The sequence below is a fragment of the Eleutherodactylus coqui genome, chromosome 7 (genome assembly GCF_035609145.1).
Source record: "Eleutherodactylus coqui strain aEleCoq1 chromosome 7, aEleCoq1.hap1, whole genome shotgun sequence".
Classification (NCBI taxonomy): Eukaryota; Metazoa; Chordata; class Amphibia; order Anura; family Eleutherodactylidae; genus Eleutherodactylus; species Eleutherodactylus coqui.
The window spans coordinates 79,876,536-79,893,816 of NC_089843.1; the positions used below are offsets into that span (position 1 = coordinate 79,876,536).

The 17,281-nt window shown below is 47.8% G+C and overlaps 1 protein-coding gene across 1 annotated transcript in view; it reads left to right on the forward strand.

Annotated features, from left to right (window-relative positions):
* The first annotated feature begins 585 nt into the window (after nucleotides 1-585).
* Nucleotides 586-17,281, forward strand: part of FBXL5 (F-box and leucine rich repeat protein 5) — a 30,525-nt gene continuing 13,829 nt past the window's right edge. Inside the window, exons 1-5 of the mRNA XM_066573262.1 lie at nucleotides 586-831; nucleotides 11,053-11,268; nucleotides 13,193-13,288; nucleotides 14,205-14,391; nucleotides 16,047-16,229. Of these exons, the coding sequence (XP_066429359.1) occupies nucleotides 748-831; nucleotides 11,053-11,268; nucleotides 13,193-13,288; nucleotides 14,205-14,391; nucleotides 16,047-16,229 (766 nt within the window). The 5' untranslated portion in view covers nucleotides 586-747. The remainder of the gene's footprint in view (nucleotides 832-11,052; nucleotides 11,269-13,192; nucleotides 13,289-14,204; nucleotides 14,392-16,046; nucleotides 16,230-17,281) is intronic.

Here is a 17,281-nt window from a genome sequence, read left to right on the forward strand (position 1 = left end):
TGGAAAGGGTTAAAGCCATACGGCTTGCTGCAGAATTACCGCTAAATACCGCTACACCCCCCCACCTTAGATACTGACGGAGTTCTTGCTGCGCCTGCACTCTGTTTTTTTGTCTCCTTCCCCAAGGTGAAAACTCTATATGACAAGGTGGGGGAGGCTGAAGGAGGGTGATAACCTGTAAAACAGGATGAGCTCCCTTGTCTCTGTATGATGTATACTCTCTATCAGTCACCATTAGTTTCCAATGTCAGGGCGAGTATTAGTGTAAAACCTACGTTCAATGCCAGAAAATACACAGCAACACCAAGCCTCACTGTACAGCAGTGTATGATTGGAACGGCCCCTGAAAACTACATCTCCCAGCATGCACCCGCAGCCAGCATGACATAACAACAATGCAACACAACTTCAGGAGTAAACTGCTAACGTAAGCACCCTCGGCGCATGCGCCATCCTCTCACGTCGCGCTTTCAGGGACACTGCGCATGTGCACTAGAACACCGACGAGAAAGCCCTGCTCGCTGTCATAGTAACGCGCCTGCGCAAAGGAAGCAGCATCTAGGGAGGGACGCCGGGATGAAGAGCTGCGCAGGCGCAGTGACGCTAGGCCGTAGTTGCGCACTTGTAATCAGGAGGTGTGTTGTCAGCGGCGGAGGGTTCTCGCTGTACTCTTCGTGCTGGTGGTAGCTGCAGCCTGCTGGCCGCCTGTGGAGCTGCTCGTCGGCCGCTCTGTATGGAGAGTGGAGAATGGCTCCTTTCCCGGACGAGGTGGATGTGTTCACCGGGCCGCACTGGCGGATGAAGCAGCTGGTTGGACGCTACTGTGATAAGGTGAATGTAGTGCGGGGTGATTGCTGGGACCGCCGAGTCTGGGCGGCCCGGCAGTGTATGTACTACTGCTGCGGCGGACCTTGTACACGGGCGGCGGGGTGGGGAGTGCTGCCATGTACTGCAGGTTATATATAATATATATATATTATTACACTGTGTGTTTATATAACTCCTGCTGTATACAGGTGATAGGTCTGCACACCGCTGGAAAAAGCCAGTTTTTTTTGTCATGTAAACAAAAATGCGACAAAGATGAATCATCCAATCGCCATGCGCTATTTTGGCGTGCGTAATATGTGCCAAGATAGAACATGCCGCCGTTTTTTCTTGGTTCAGTCTGAATGACTAGTTGTGTGAACGAGGCAGGGATGTACCTGCCGGTATGAGCGGCTGCCCGCGCCAACGCCGATGTCACTCGCTCCCAGGAGGGACCCTTAGTAGCATCAGCACAAGTCGGGGTCCGTAAAGAGCTTACAGCGCATCACAGGGGGCTGATAACCCGTATCAGTCAGGGAGGAGGACCAGAACATCTCCAAGACGTTAGGTCTACCATGGGGCACGCTGAAGACGTCATCAAGAAGGGGGTTACACTTGGCACAACAGTGACCTCACCAAGGACTGGGCGGCCCTCGGAAAGTGATGAAAGGACCAGAAGAAGATTGTTCTAGGAGGCCAAGAGGCCGACCGCAACAGTAAAGGAGCTGCAGGAGATTCTGGTTGTGTAGTCATGTGACAACCATCTCCTGTATTCTTCATACGTCTGGGCGGTGGGGGAGGGGGGCAAGAAGGAAGGCTTTTCTAAGATAAACATCCAAGCTCGGCCATGATTTGCCCAAACCTCCACAAGTCTGCCAGAAGTAATGTGGAGAACGTGTAATGCCTCATGTCCACGGGGATTATCAGGCCCGCCGCGGATTCTTCATGCAGAATCCCCCAGTGGGTCCCTCCTTTCCCGCGGACATGAGGCTAAAAATAAGAATTACTTACCTGTCCGGACGCTGCGGATCTGCCCTCCGTCGCGGTTGGATCTTTTCTTTGGCCCGGCGGATGTGCTCGGCATGCGCCGTGCACTTTTTTTTTTGAACTCCTGCTCTCCCGCGCCGGACAGCAGGAGTTCAGCTGCGGGTGTGCCACGGATCCGGACGGCTTCCATAAGCTTCAATAGAAGCCTGCGGGAGACCTGCACTAAAATGGAGCATGCTGCGGGTGATTTCCCCGCACACGCAATCCGCGCCTCGGGGGGGAAAATGACATCCGCAGGTATTTACTTTCCTGCGGGTGTCCAATGCATCCCTATGGGGCGCGGATGACGCTGCGGGTGACCCACTGCGGATCTGTCCCCGTGGACAGGAGGCCTAAGGGTCTGATGAGACCGAGGGGGAACTTTCTGGCCATAATTCCAAAAGGTATATTTGGCACAAAGCCAACACTGCGGATTACCAGAAGACCCCCATACCGCAGTGAGGATGGTGGAGGCAGCATTATGCTTTGGGGTTGTTGTTCTGCTGCTGGAGCTGGGGCTTTAGTCAAGGTGGAGGGAATTATGAGCAGTTCCAAATATCGGGCCGTTCTGGTACAAAACCTGAAGATGACTTCACCTTTCAGCATGACGACTACCCAAAGCATATCAAATCAACACAAGAAAGGCTTCACCAGAAGATCGAAGTTTTGGAATGACCAATCCCATTGAAGATCTGTGGGTGACCTGAAGAGGGCGCTACACACGGGATGTCCTCACAGTCTAACAGACTTGGAGTGCTTTTGTAAGGAAGAGTGGGCAAAGATTGCCATGTCAAGATGTGCCATGCTGATAGACACCGACCCAAAACACTGAATGCTGCCATAAAGTCACAGCGTACATCCACAGAGTATAGATTTAGGGCTCCCACACTTGCGATTGCGTTTTTTGATAACGTGATTGTCAATGGGACTTTCTAATGTTAAAAACGCAACTCAACGCAACGCACCAAAAACGCAAGTTGCACTGCGTTGCGTTTTTAACATTAGAAAGTCCCATTGACAATCGTGTTATCAAAAAACGCAAACGCAAGTGTGTGGGAGCCCTTAGGCCTCCTTCCCACGAGCGTGACGGGCTCCGCCGCGTAATATTCCGCTGCGAAGCCCGTCACGGCGCCCCCCAGAGCCCCTATACTTACCTGCGGGAGATAGCGTGAAATCGCTTCCCCGCCCACCGCCGCCGCGTCACCGCCCACCGCCGCCGCGTCACCGGCCGTGTCACGTGCACGGCCGGCCGTGTCACGTGACGCGGCCGGCCGCGTCATATGGCGTCATATGACGCGCGGCGGTGGGCGGGAAAGCGTTTTTTCACGCTATCTCCCGCTGGTTACAGCGGGAGATAGCGTGAACGGACGGCTTCCATTGACTGCAATGGAAGCCGTCAGTGCGTACAGCCCGTCCTCACCCGCAGAAAATAGAGCATGCTGCGGGTGAGGACGGGAGAAATCGCGGTGCGTAATTCCGCGGTGGAATTACGCATCGTGAGCATTGTGCTATTAGGTTCAATAGAACCTAATAGCTGCGGGCAACGCAGCGGATTTTCGCCGCGAATTACGCGGCGGAAATCCGTTCGTGGGAAGGAGGCCTTAGGGTGTGTATACTTATGCAACCACATTCTATTTTTTTTCCCCCATCCTAAAACCTTTCCGTTTGATTTCCGGTGTGATTGTACAGATAACGGGACGCTCTGCGGGGAATAGATTTGATATCAGCCTTCTTGGTTGGGTTGTTTTTAAGACGATGAAACCATGGCATTTTATCAGGGGTGTGCGGACTGTGTATACCTAGTGTAAATACAGTGCGCTATATAATGTACAGTATGTGTAATGTGTAGTGTGATATACATACGCTGTGTATACCTAGTGTAAATACAGTGCGCTATATAATGTATAGTGTGATCTACATACGCTGTGTATATACTAGGGTCTGACATATGTATTGGTGTTTATACCATCCTGGCAGCAGGTGGGCACTACATCTACATGACTTCAGAGCTGATGGCCTCTCCTATAGATTCTCATTGGCACCTGTGTGTGATATATATAAAATAATGTCATACTGCATAGACTTTGTGCAGTTGGTGCCTTTACACGGCACATCTATTGCCCACATAGTAGCTCTTTAGCGTGCATGTAAGGGCTCCTGCACACTTTTTGTGTTTTTCTCACATGTTTTATTCACACAAAAGTCTATAGGACTTTCTAATGTTGACACATTGCGATCGGATGCGTCTCTAACATTAAAAAGCCCTGTTGACTTTTGCGTTTAAAAAAAAAAAGCATCAAAATCATGATAAACCGTCCCGTGTCCCGGAGCCCTCAGGCGGCGTTCACACTGCGCTTTCTGTGTACGTTAAACGTCTACATGAAGGTAAATGTCACTAAAGAGAAAAGTTTGGGAAAACACAAGTTCTCCCCTGAGCTTGCTGCTCCGTCTGTTTCTAAACCCTATCCGTTATTAGAGGAAGACTCGTATTGCGCAGCTTACCACCCGGCGGGCTATAGGCACCGCAAACCAATCTATACTGATTAGGTGGGACACAATAATGTAGTCAGCTTGGTTTACAAGCCAAGCGCAGACCTGCGAGCCGCTGATGATCGCAGACCGTACGTTATTACACACTTATAAAACTGTCCACATTAAACCAGTCTGTATTCTTAGACTTTTTAGAGTGTTAACGTCTATTTAGCGTGACCGCTGTTCCAGCTAAACATGGCTGCCCACCGGGGGGTGAGCTGAAACAACCTGACTTATTACTCCTCGAAAAAATAGTCAGAGGTTGATTATTAATCTGGTGTAAACTGTGAATTTGCCTTTCAACAACTGACCCATACCTCTGCAGGGAGGGGGCGCTACAGGGACTGTGGGCATCAACAAGGGCACAGCCATCACCCTGTACCAGCGCTCAAATATTCATACACTAACCTCTTGCTGTGCCAGCTACTCTGATGGTCATCCCATGTGAAGCTGCCATTACTGGTCTATGCCAGCTTGTACCGAACATACCCACCACCACCCTTTGCTATAAAATGGCAGAAGCCGTTAGTAAACATGTTGCCCTTGCCTAAACTCTTTGTCCAAAAGGCTGGCTGCACACGGCCGTGCCAGCAGTGGCGTCCGCGCCTACCTACTCTTCAGTCTTCTCACTCTGTAGTGCGGATGGTCCGCATGGTCCGCTGTCCGACACGCGCAGTCCAGATTTTTTTTTTTAAACTCCTGCTTTTCCCACGGAATCCACAATCTTTCTGCGAGCGGAAGGACAATCGCAGCACGCTCTACTTTGCCGCAGAATCTGCGATCATAGAGCCCATTGTTCTCTCTAGTGGCGGATATACCTGCAGCCCATATACCGTGTAATTGCATATGGGCTGTGGATACTCGCATCATCGCTAAGCAACGGTGCGGGAAATACAAACAATAGTCGTACTTCGTTGTGTATTTTTGTATACCATTTCAATTAGCGCGGTTTTTTTGTGTGCACACGGAAACACTGGAGGGGCTGAAAAACACAGATGAAACAATTTTCAGTTACACAAATATGCGGCGTAGTTGTGCGACCAAATGCGTTTACACCCTTGTGAACAAGCCATAATGGAGACCTCCTTAGTGGCCCTAGTAGTAAGTGTCCCTTATAGGGGCCCGCAGTAATACTGGTACCAACTGTAGTGGCTCCAGCAGTAATGGTGTCTCCTATGGTGTCCCAATAGTAATAGTGACCTCTCTATTAGCCTCTGACCGGGCAGCATCCCTACAGACATCCCACTCGCCCAACCTGCAGGTCCGGTAGCCGTACAGTCTGTAACCGCTGACCTCTCCCCTTGGTGTCTGCGCTGCGTACATGACAGCGCACGCGGTCTTTGGGTCAGGGAGGTCAGGCGGCATTGCCACCACCGGATCGGACCTGCAGACTAGGTGAGTTGAATGCTGCACGGCCGACGGGCCACATAACATGAGTTGGGGGGCCTTGTGTCTGACACGTGCGGTCTATACAGATCGTTGGTGGTTACACAGAAGAAGCCCCTCTTTCATAAACCCCTTACGGACCGGCCGTTTTTTGTTTGTTTTTTATTTTCTGCGCTCGCACATGGGGTGGCTCGCAGTTTTTTCCAGAACATTTTTGCTGGCTTTTTTTAGCAATTTTTTTTACCCTACAGAACTAAACCTACATGGCATGGCGGATGTTTACTGTAAAGCCTGCGTCTGACGACACTCGCTGTTTGACTTACAGCTTAGTGCTAGGCAACAACACTGCCTCTTGTTCCGGGGGAAATAACCGTCAGGTCCTCGGGAATTACTTCTCAAACCACTCATCTTACCGCCTAAAGGCACGTTCAGATGGCGCTTATACCTTGTTCTCCTGCCACCTTGAGAATCAACATGGCGGATCACAAGTCAGTGCTTTGTAAATGCAGCCGCAGGTCCGCTGTTAGGTGGCACCGCCTAGTGTAGTGGACGCTTACTGTACCGTTGGTCCAGGTACTTACAGCTTGCACTCTGTACCCCTATGTGTAGCAGCACTGACGCCAGGCGCCCCTGCTGACCAATTATTGTCTCATCCCATTTCTCTGGAATACCCCTTTAAAAAGTAACTGCAATTTAGAAAGACTTTTGATGTCCATTTGACACGTCAAAAGTTTTGCTCACTTTGGTTCTGGGTGTGGAGACACTCACTGATTGTGGAAATGGAGGGGCCGCAGTGCCCACCCGAGCTCCGTGCCGCTTCGGCTGTGGTTATAGCCTGTTGGCTCTTCTCGGAAGCTGAAGACCGATATGTAGACTTCTGTGTGTTCGTTTTGGGTTACTAAAGAGCCAATTAGTAATGCCAGCTGAAGCGGCGCAGCACTCGGTGAGCACATCTGCCCCTTTATTTCAGCGATCCGTGGGGGTCTCCACACCTGGAACCCCCCTGAACAAAATACACATTCTGACTATATAAATGGTCATTGTGGACATGACCCAGGCATTACATAAAGTTACCCTTTGTTCCCACTGGAGACAGTACAAATAAGACTTCTCATATCCCAGCAGGCGCTGACCTTATAACTTGCAGGACATTTGGGTTCTGGTTTCTTCTGCCGACTATCTGGTGTCACTATCCTTGTCTTCGGCATTACTGGAAAGCTTGAAGAAAATGCCCAAGTGCCAATCCACACAGCCCCATTACAGTCTACGAGGCCATTCACAGGGACTTGTGGTGTGGGCATGACCTGAACCCATTTTCCCAGATGAGGATGGGACATGCAGCGTCCTTGGAGATCTGCCAGTACGCAGACTGCTTGAGTGCCGCCCAGCGGGAGTTTGTTGCACACAACTCTTCCGGCTGAGTGACTCCGACCCAACACAGATGTGAACACAGCCTTTAGTATATGACTCTACCGGCCGCAGTAGGCTGCACAGTAAACTCTAGACCCCATGGCCTGTATCCTCTCCACCATTGTTGTCATAGCCTTCTGATTATTCAGTCTGTAAACACAGATAATTAAAGCTAATTTCTCACCTGATCGAATTATTGCTGAAAAGTTGATGGCAATGGCATCTATGAGCATCCGGCTGTAAAGGGGCGCAGTCCGTACCCCAAGACTGCCTGCATGATAACGTACTGTCCAGGGAAATGTATGCGCTCCGTGGCGTGCTGCACCAATACCGCATGTGGCTTCCTGCGTTCCTGGTTCTCCTAAGTGATCTTGGAAGCGTGGGACATGGACAGCAGAAACCAACCTCATGGTCCATCCAGTTATTTCCCATAGGATAGATGTTTATTCCAAGCATGGCTAAACTCACTTACTCTTCATTTTTCCACCCACGTCTTTTGCAGTGAAGTAATATTTTCTGAAATTAGTTCCAATCCTCACCCGACTACATTAATTTCAGATTGTGCCCCCTCTTTTTAGTTCCTTTTACAAGATGCCCCCCAAACCTTATTTAAACTTTAAAATGAATCTGTCAGCTGGAACACGCTGCCCAAACTGCGGGCATGATATAGAGCAGGAGGAGACGAGCAGGTTGTATATATAGTTTTATGGGGAAAGATTTGGTAGACCGTCTGAGCTGAAGAGTCCAATGGGCGGAGCTATCAGTGATTGACAGCCTTCCCTGTATGTACCATCGTACCCAGCTGTCAATCACTGATAGGACCGGTCATAGGACTGCTTAGCTCAGAATGTGCAGAGATGTAAATGAAGGGGTGCTATTCACAATCATAATTGTTTTACAGCGCGCTCCCTTTACATAGATCGCAGCAGGGAAGGGGTTAACAGCAGGAGGCACATCTCCGTTACACCCCCGCTGTTGCAGCGGGAGGCCGGCTGTCAGTCATGACAGCCGGCTCCCGCTGCGGGATAGCGCAAGATCATAAGTGATCTTGCGCTATCCCCAGGACGTAAGTTTACGCCCTGATGCGGGAAGTACCCCGCTGCCAGGACGTAAACTTACATCCTGGAGCGGGAAGGGGTTAAAGGCCCATTTAGACACAACGATTATCGCTCAAAAGATGTCGCTCAAGCGACTTTTGAGCGATCATTGTTGTGTCATTTACAGCGCAAGATGAGCGATCAGAGGATGCAGAAGACAAGCGGGGTTTTCCCGCTTGTCTTCTGCATCAAGCTGTTACCCGCTCCGAGCGCCCGGCTGTTATACAGCCGAGCGCTCAGAGTGGAGGATGCAGAAGACAAGCAGGGTGTCCCCACTTGTCTTCCGCATCCAGATATTTTCTGCACGGAGCGCCCAGCTGTTATACAGCTGAGCGCTCCGTGCTGGGTATGGAGAACAGAGCTGGACCGCTCTGTTCATACCCAGCCTGTCATCAGGGAGTGTGTGTAATAAATAAATATATAGCCCCATCCAGATCTATTTCATTATGCCGGAGGAAGGATCCTGAGAGGTCCGAGACCTCACTATAGCATCATTAAGACGTATACTTGGTTTCCCTTAGTGAGAACAATCCCATCAGGCACTGCACTGCGGGTGACATTAGGTGACGCGCAGCTTCCATGTGATGCCTTCCCCATCGGCACAGTTTTCTGGGTGGCCTTTTCTCCGCTTCCCATTGGCCTGCTGATGGGTTCTCGGAGCCGCCCTGCTTTCTGGGGTGCAGCGTGGTCCTTAAGGATGGAACGTGGTTTAGTATGGTTTTTGTTAGTAATTAGCACGCCGCCATGTGACATTAGGCGTCGGGCCGAGGCTGTTAACACTTACGGCTCCAGGGATTCCTCCATTCCTCCTTGTGTTTGCACATGATGATAAAGGACTATTACAGCAGTTTGTGGGAAGGTGAAGCTGCTTTGCTAATGTCTGTTCTGTGACCCACACTAATCTTTCCTCTGCATCAGCTGAAGGTTAGCGCCCTTCCTTTATGGCTGTGGAAATGCCTACATGCACAGTTAAATGCAGGACGGAACAAATTTGGGGGTCCAAAAATAAAAAGTATCTAGAAATTTAATTTTGGCGCTGCCTTTTCTTGATTTGTTTACAGAAACTCTCATTACTTTATTTACCCCCTTAACAACCGCCCATACGGTTAGTGTGACCGCAGCATGTAAAAGTCTGCCACCCCCTCAGACCCCCACAATATAGCCTCTGGGTCTGCCAGCTACGGTGCCCTATGAGGCTTTATAGACTTTCTAAGATACTGAAGTATAGTTGTGTACTGGAAAAATGATATGGTGATATTCAAGTCCCCCAGTGACCTATGTGAAAAGTTGGTATAAGGTAACCGTCCTGCTTCATTGCTGGGTAGTTCATGTTTGACAGCACATGGTGAATTCACAATTTTTGGCTCTACAGCCAGCATAACTTAAAGGGGTTGTCCCGCGCCGAAACGGCTTTTTTTTTTTTCCAATAGGCCCCCCGTTCGGCGCGAGACAAACACAAGGGATGGGTTTAAAAAAAAAAAAAGTTTAGTACTTACCCGAATCCCCGCTCTGCGGCGACTTCTTACTTACCTTACCAAGATGGCCGCCGGGATCTTCACCCACGATGCACCGCGGGTCTTCTCCCATGGTGCACCGTGGGCTCTGTGCGGTCCATTGCCGATTCCAGCCTCCTGATTGGCTGGAATTGGCACACGTGATGGGGCGGAGCTACGCAATGACGCGTAGAAGGGGGCGGAGCCAGAACGCCGCTCGTGCCGAGACCCAAGAGAAGGGAGAAGACCCTTCTGCGCAAGCGCGTCTAATTGGGAGATTAGACGCTGAAATTAGACGGCACCATGGAGACGGGGACGCCAGCAACGGAGCAGGTAAGTGAATAACTTCTGTATGGCTCATATTTAATGCACGATGTATATTACAAAGTGCATTAATATGGCCATACAGAAGTGTATAACCCCACTTGCTTTCTCGGGACAACCCCTTTAAGGCCGAATGCCCATAGCCAGATTATCGCTGCGGAATTCTTGGTCAGACACCCACCGGGAATTCCTCAGCAATGTCCGTCCATAGACATGCCATGGTAAATGATTCTTCCATGCCCACGAGCAGAAATCAACTTCAGTTTATTTTATTTTTTTTCACGCTCTTGGAAAATGTGAAAGTCGCACGGACGGCTTACATTGCCGTCCATGGAAGCCGTCCGTCTCGTGATACTTCCACAGTTAGCACAGTGGAAGTACCGCAAGAATTCGTGTCATGCCCTGCACTGCGCGTGCTCGCCGGGCGAGACACTCACGGCGGATCCGTACAGGTGAGTATGGGGGGGGTCTCTGGGTGGCGCTGGGTCTGATTGCGCTGCGTTATTTTGCAGGCGGAATCCGAACTGACCATGGGCATGATGCTTGGCTTGGGTCCACATGCAGGCTGATTTGTAGTGGAGTGTCCGCAGCAATGGAAAGCCTGCCTCCAAATGCCGCTTAGGGTCCACACGGAAATTCTGTAGTCTGGATCCTGCCCTAATTTTTTTTTTTAATTCCTTGCTAATTACCTAATAATGGCATTGAAGTCAGTGATTAGTTTGCTTTGGTCTATAGTGTCGGGTAATCTGATGCAATCTCTCTCCAGACTTTCATCAGACTGCACATTCATAGTGACCCGGCTCTTCTACTACAAAACGTGCCATGGGTTATAGTAGTGTGCCCGCCTTAGGCAGGCCAAGGTCCTTGGACCCATGTCTCACACGCAGTGATTGATTCCCTCCTTGTCATGCTCTTTATTTGTCATTTACATTTCTTGTCGTTCTTCTCCTAAATTCTTGGGTTTTCTTCTCGCACAGCTTTCCAAGACCAACTTTTCTAACAACAATGACTTCCGGGCCCTTCTGCAGTCTCTCTACGAGACCTTCAAGGAGTTCAAGATGCATGAACAGATCGAGAATGAATGCATCATCGGCCTGTTGCAGCAGCGCAGCCAGACCGTGTACAACGTGCACTCCGACAACAAGCTCTCTGAGATGCTCGTCCTCTTTGAGAAAGGGCTGAAAAATGTGAAGGTAAGCTGCTCGCACTGTGGGCAAGGCTTGGCCGCCGGTCTACCCCTATAGGGCAAATGTAGTATTACATGGTGGCTATATAGATGAATGGCTGTCTTGTAACACAACGGTACAGGAGCCGTTCAAAGAGAGGAACTCTCCATACTGGCTCATTGGGTGGGTCTAGAATTAGACATCCCCCACCACCTCTGTGTGATGGTCATATGTCCTGCCAGGATGTATGATCAGGAGTGGTCTTCATGAGAGAGCCTCTTTAACCCTTTCATGACCAAGGGTTATTTTTGATGACCTATCTACACGAGGGCTTGTCTTTCTGGGATGAGTTGTGTATTTCAGAGGTGCCACTTAACAGGACGACCGAGTGCAATTTTGGCATTGCGTTCTTTTTTCTCCAACGGCATTCATCCTGCAGGATAAATGTGATACGCTAATAACCTGGACCTTTATGGATACAGTGATACAAATAATTTTACATTTATTTTTTAGTTCATTTTATATGATGTGACCACTGGGAAAAGGGTGTGGTTTCAGACTTTCAATATTTAGTCCCTATATGGGACTTTGAGCTTGTAATCATTTGAGCACTGATGCAGTATAATGCAATACTATATTATTTCATTACTGTATATTAATAGGCTTCCTATTAAAGCCCTGTCGCAGGCACATATTAATAGGCAAACAATCACGGCAGCCCTGGGGTCCTTCAGAAAGCCCAGGCTACCATGACACCCGGTCAGCACCCCCACGATCCTATCACAGCAGAGTCCTCTCAGGAAGCTTAAATCTCAATCAATCGGGACATTTAAAGACTAGCAGACGCAATATAGGAGTTATTTCCAGTAGTGGCTATTGCAGGCAGGTGACAGCTGTCAATGACAGCCGATACCTGCCGTGTATGGAGCCCATTGCATACACAGCATATGTTGTGGACATCTATATATGCCCTAACTGCATGGGACATATGCAGTTAGGACATATGTAAGCCATATGGCCATCGGGAAGAGGTAAAGCAGTTTTATGTGCTCAGTGACAATCGACCTGTAGATCTTTCATTCAGCAATTACGATTTCATATTCTTCTACAAAGTAGAACTTCTGGCTCATGGATATGGAAGTAGAGGGTTAGGGGTAAGCAAGTGCAGATCTCGAGAGAGAATAAAATTGCATAGAACTCTGGCTTGTTTCAGATTTCCCTTTAACTTCATTAGGTGGGGCACACACAAGCATAAGATTACCGTGTATTTTGCGTGCGCTGTACGCTCGTGTGATACGTGGTAATCGCAGGCGTTCGATTACGTCGCCTTATGCAGTTCGGCTCACCTTAGCGTGTAGGATTTGTGTAATACCCACAGCATGTTTTATTTTGCAGAGCATTGCGTGCATGAGAGCCCATTGTTCTTTATGGGCGCCTAATCAACGCTGTCCATATGCAATTACGTTGTGAAATATAAACAGAAGGAAATAGCATGTGACGGCCTGCGTGAGATACGCTGGCGTGCGCAGTACAATTTCTCTGCCATATGCGGCCATTGGCCAGGTCACCGGTGGCTCCACAGCAGTAGAACACTGCGGGATCCATGCAACCTTTTACGCTTATGGCTGTGACTTATAAATTTATTATGATGGAGAACTATAGAAAGTTTTCAATACTATCATCATCTTTAATGCGGTATAAGTAAAGGGACTCCTCCACCTCCTCCAGTCTGCATTAGTCAGCGGATTACTTTGTGTTCTTTTGAGGAACTCTGAGATTGTACGGAGATTGTGACACCGTCCTCCTGGAAGAGATTTCCTCACAAGAACAATGGTTTCTGCTAAGGTCACTTGTTAAGTGTTTGCTCTGCTGACCACATTTGTAGCCTTGTGTTATAAAGCTCTGACATAACAGTTTACATGCGACCTCCAATATTATTCTGTGCTGTCAGGATGAATACGAACAGCTGAACTATGCCCAACAACTGAAGGAGAGGTTGGAGGCTTTCACCAGCGACTTCATTCCTCATATGAAGGAAGAGGAGGAGGTAAGTGCGCTCCGGCCATGAACAGTAAATGGTTACTACTAGCACTTCTAATTGTTCTCTGGTGCATTCCTGTTCCCTACTCATGTCCCTATAGCAAGCATCTTCAGATGGAAAGGCATTATGATGTTCTTACCAGTCACTGGTAGCACAGAAGTTGATGAAAATGAACTATTTCAACCAAAATGATTATTCAACCGTAAACAATTGTTTTGGCCAACCGATGACAGACTGCTGTGGTCTGGAAAGACGTTGGCCACGTCAGAAAGTTTTATCGCCTAGTTGGACAAAAGATCTTTAGTGTAAAGGGGGTCATGCACATTAGAATTAGTTTGGTGGTTCAACAACTGAAGAACAAATGATCGTCTCGAAATGATCATTTCACAGATTCAGCCATCTGGCCATCCTAGTTCATACTGCCACTCAATGACACGGAGCGACAGATGAAAGATCTTTCTGAGAACGTACTTCCAAGGCAAATAGTTTGTGGGTGAAAGATCTTTCGTTAGACCAGCAGATGAAAATTTCAAGAGTAGCCAACTTCTTTCGAGGTGACTTCACCTGATGAATGATTGTTTTGGTTGAAATTCTCCATTTTCATCAACTTGAGTATATTGTGTATGGGCAACTTTAGAAAGATCTTTTGTCCATGAATGTTCCCAGAAAGATCAGTCATTTGTTGGCTGCTGTCATTGACCATGTACAGCCAGCTGGACCAACAGTAGTGGCCAGTATGGGCTAGAATTGTGTATGGCTTCATCTTTGAAATGATTGACCGATTCACTAGTAAACAATCATCATCCTACTTGTATATAATGCACATAGCAACCTTTTAGATGTTCGCTTTCTATAAATGTATATTTTAAGGAAAGGATCTCCTTGAGGTGCATCCATGCAGACTAAATGAGCCTTCTCCTAGGTTTTTCAGCCCATGTTGATGGAATACTTTACTTACGATGAGCTCAAGGACATTAAAAAAATGGTGATCGCCCAGCACTGCTCCCAGAAAGACCCCACAGAACTTCTCAGAGGGCTGAGTCTCTGGAACGAGGCTGAAGAGCTTCAGAAGGTGCTCAAGTATTCTGTGGATGAAAAGTCGGAGGAGGGTAAGGCCTGTTTCCATTGTGCTTACCACCCTTAGTGCTGTGAATTATCGGAGGACATTAAAGCAAATGGTCTGACAGTTTAAGAAGTTAAACTGCATGCAAGAAACGTAATAAACTGCTCACCGGTTAAATCCCACAGCAATTCACTGATGGTCCCTGACGACTGCAGCCAAGCACTGGCCTTAATGGTCATGGTTCAAAGTTTTTAAACTCTGAGACCCCCCCCCCCCCCCCTTCCCTTTACGAATCGATACAAATACCTTGTAGTATTGTAGTATCACTGCAGTGACCTCATCAAAACTGTATTTAAGTAGTAGGTGTTAGTGTGGGAAGCCAGCCTAAAGAGCGCAGTTGTGTGCATAAATGTGCTTACGTCCATGTGACTCCGGCCTTTAAAGGGGTGTTCCCATCTTAGCCTAACATTGCTGGGATGGAAATGCAGCTCTGTCCCATAGTAGCCATTGGGACTAAGGCAAACACAGTGGGCTGTGCCGGCTCCATAGCACAAGAGTTACGAGAACAGAGTAGGTTGCTGTACTGGCAGCATTTGTGTAACTCCCATTGACTACTATGGTAGTAACATGCAATCCCAACCACGCTCAGCTGTTTCTATAGGCATGGCCACCTCGTACAGCCAGACTGCAAGCAGTTGGGATCAGAATAGGAGATGGATTGGACATGTAACCACTTGCCTGTCTGTCCTGTGATCCTAACCGCGTCTTCTCTACCACCGCCATCTCTTAGCACTTGCATACTTCTCATGGATCTCTTCTGAAAGCAACTTCCATTCCTTATGCTTCGTCTTTAGCACGTCTCTAAACTACAACAGAGTATTCCTCCCATCCTCCTGTCTGACATTTCACCTAACACAACAGCAGAATTCTGCATTTAGCAATATTATGTCAAAGTTGCTCAACGTTTTATGGAACATTGTGAAACTGTGATTCATAATTGGATTGTTCCTTTCAGCCTACTAGACCGTGCACAGTAGCGTCAATAGGAAGAGTCTGTAGGTAGCCCTCCCTCATTGGAAGCACATAGGCATGCTTGCTGAATATATTGGTTTTACCTTTTATTTGTCTCGATTCACCAGTAACATACATAACATAGTAACATAGTATGTAAGGCCGAATGAAGACCATGTCCATCTAGTCCAGCCTGTCTATCCTAGTTGCAGCTTAGTATATTCCTGCAAGAATTTTACAGGTTCATGGAAGATGTCGGTGGATATGTATATTCAGGGTGCAGCCAAAAAGATGGATCCAGCACTATATCTCAATACTGATGTCCTACATTAAAATGACAATAGAGTACTTGAATGGGGAGGCATGGATGTGCTACATGATGGTACGGTGCATGGGACCGTGGGGCCCTGGAACATGGATTTCAATTTAGTCTTCTGGCCCCTGGAAATGTTAGAGCGTAAAACCCAATTGCAAAGTTGAAGAGTAGCATGTAAGAACCAGGGGCCCTTGTGCCATACCATCACATAGAGCATCCATGCCTTCATATTCAAGTAGGCTGCTTTTACAATATAGGACACCAGTGATGAGATATGGCTCTGGATCTGTCTTTTTGACTACACCCCATATATTTCAAGTGCAGCAGAATGTACGGAGTTATTTATGATTAGCTGTTTCTTTGTCTTGTTCCAGAGCCAATTACTCAGTCGAGCACAACATCCATATGTCATCTTCCTCCGGAGGTAATGGTGAAAATTTTTAGTTACCTTAATCCGCAGGAGCTGTGTCGTTGTAGTCAAGTAAACATTAAATGGGCACAGCTGGCAAAGGCTGGATCTCTCTGGAAACATCTGTACCCTGTGCTGTGGGCTAGAGGTAAGTCACACCTGTATTAAGGGGGCGCCACGCTTTACACCTGGTTACATATGCCTTTACAATTACACAGCTTGCAAAGTTGTAGTCAACCATAGTGACGGCTGGTCTACTCCGTGTAGTAATACTACAAGGTTACGGTTAAAGTATAATTCAGATTATCTTAATAAGCACTTTTATTGGTGCTATCCCCTAAACAAATACCAATAGCAAACCGTGAGATCCATGCTAAAATAAAGAATGGTCTTGCTGTCATTCACTCACTACATAGATCATTGCTGTTGGTAACCACCTATCATAGCTGAAATGGGAATAGCCGTCCCAATGCTGTGGCCGGGATTACCGAAACAGCTGAACTGCTTCTGGTACGCAGTTTTTGTAATTCCCATAGAAGTGAATGAGAGTTACAGAATTGGGGTACTACAGCCAGCAGTTCCCAGGGGTGGGACCCCCATCTCAGATCAGACGACACATTCATGTTCTCAGCCCCTCCAGTGTTACATTTCATTATATTAATGCCTTGGAGATAATTATTGTGTAATTTCTTGTAATATTGAATTGAGGTTGTCTCATCTCCTCTGTTGTTTTTCAGGTACGTAGAAACATGGGCAAAACCGGCAGTTCTTTCAGTTCTCCTCTTTCCTTTCTTTCACTGTTTCTCTGGCTAATGCTGGCCATACATATTGGATTACGGTTAGCTGAGCCCGCCAACTACAATAGCATCACCTGTCGGTCTAATGTTTATGGGGGCAGCACTGCTGGCGCATATTGGATTTCTACATGCCCAATCCTTTGTCTGCTGCTTGTGGTGTCTGGCGGCTGCTTATCTCCCTGGCAGTAAACATGACACAGCTATCTCATCTGTATGGCCAGCTTTAAGACCTTCTAATTACACGTGTTGTAATGTATATGTTGTAAATCAAGTTGAACATCTATTACTCTTCTCTGTAACACCCAGTTTTTTTCTTATTTCTGCTGCATTTTGTTAAGTACTGAGTCTATAGGATGCGTAATGTCCTTTTATGACAGAAACCAGTTTTTATTCCATCTCGAAG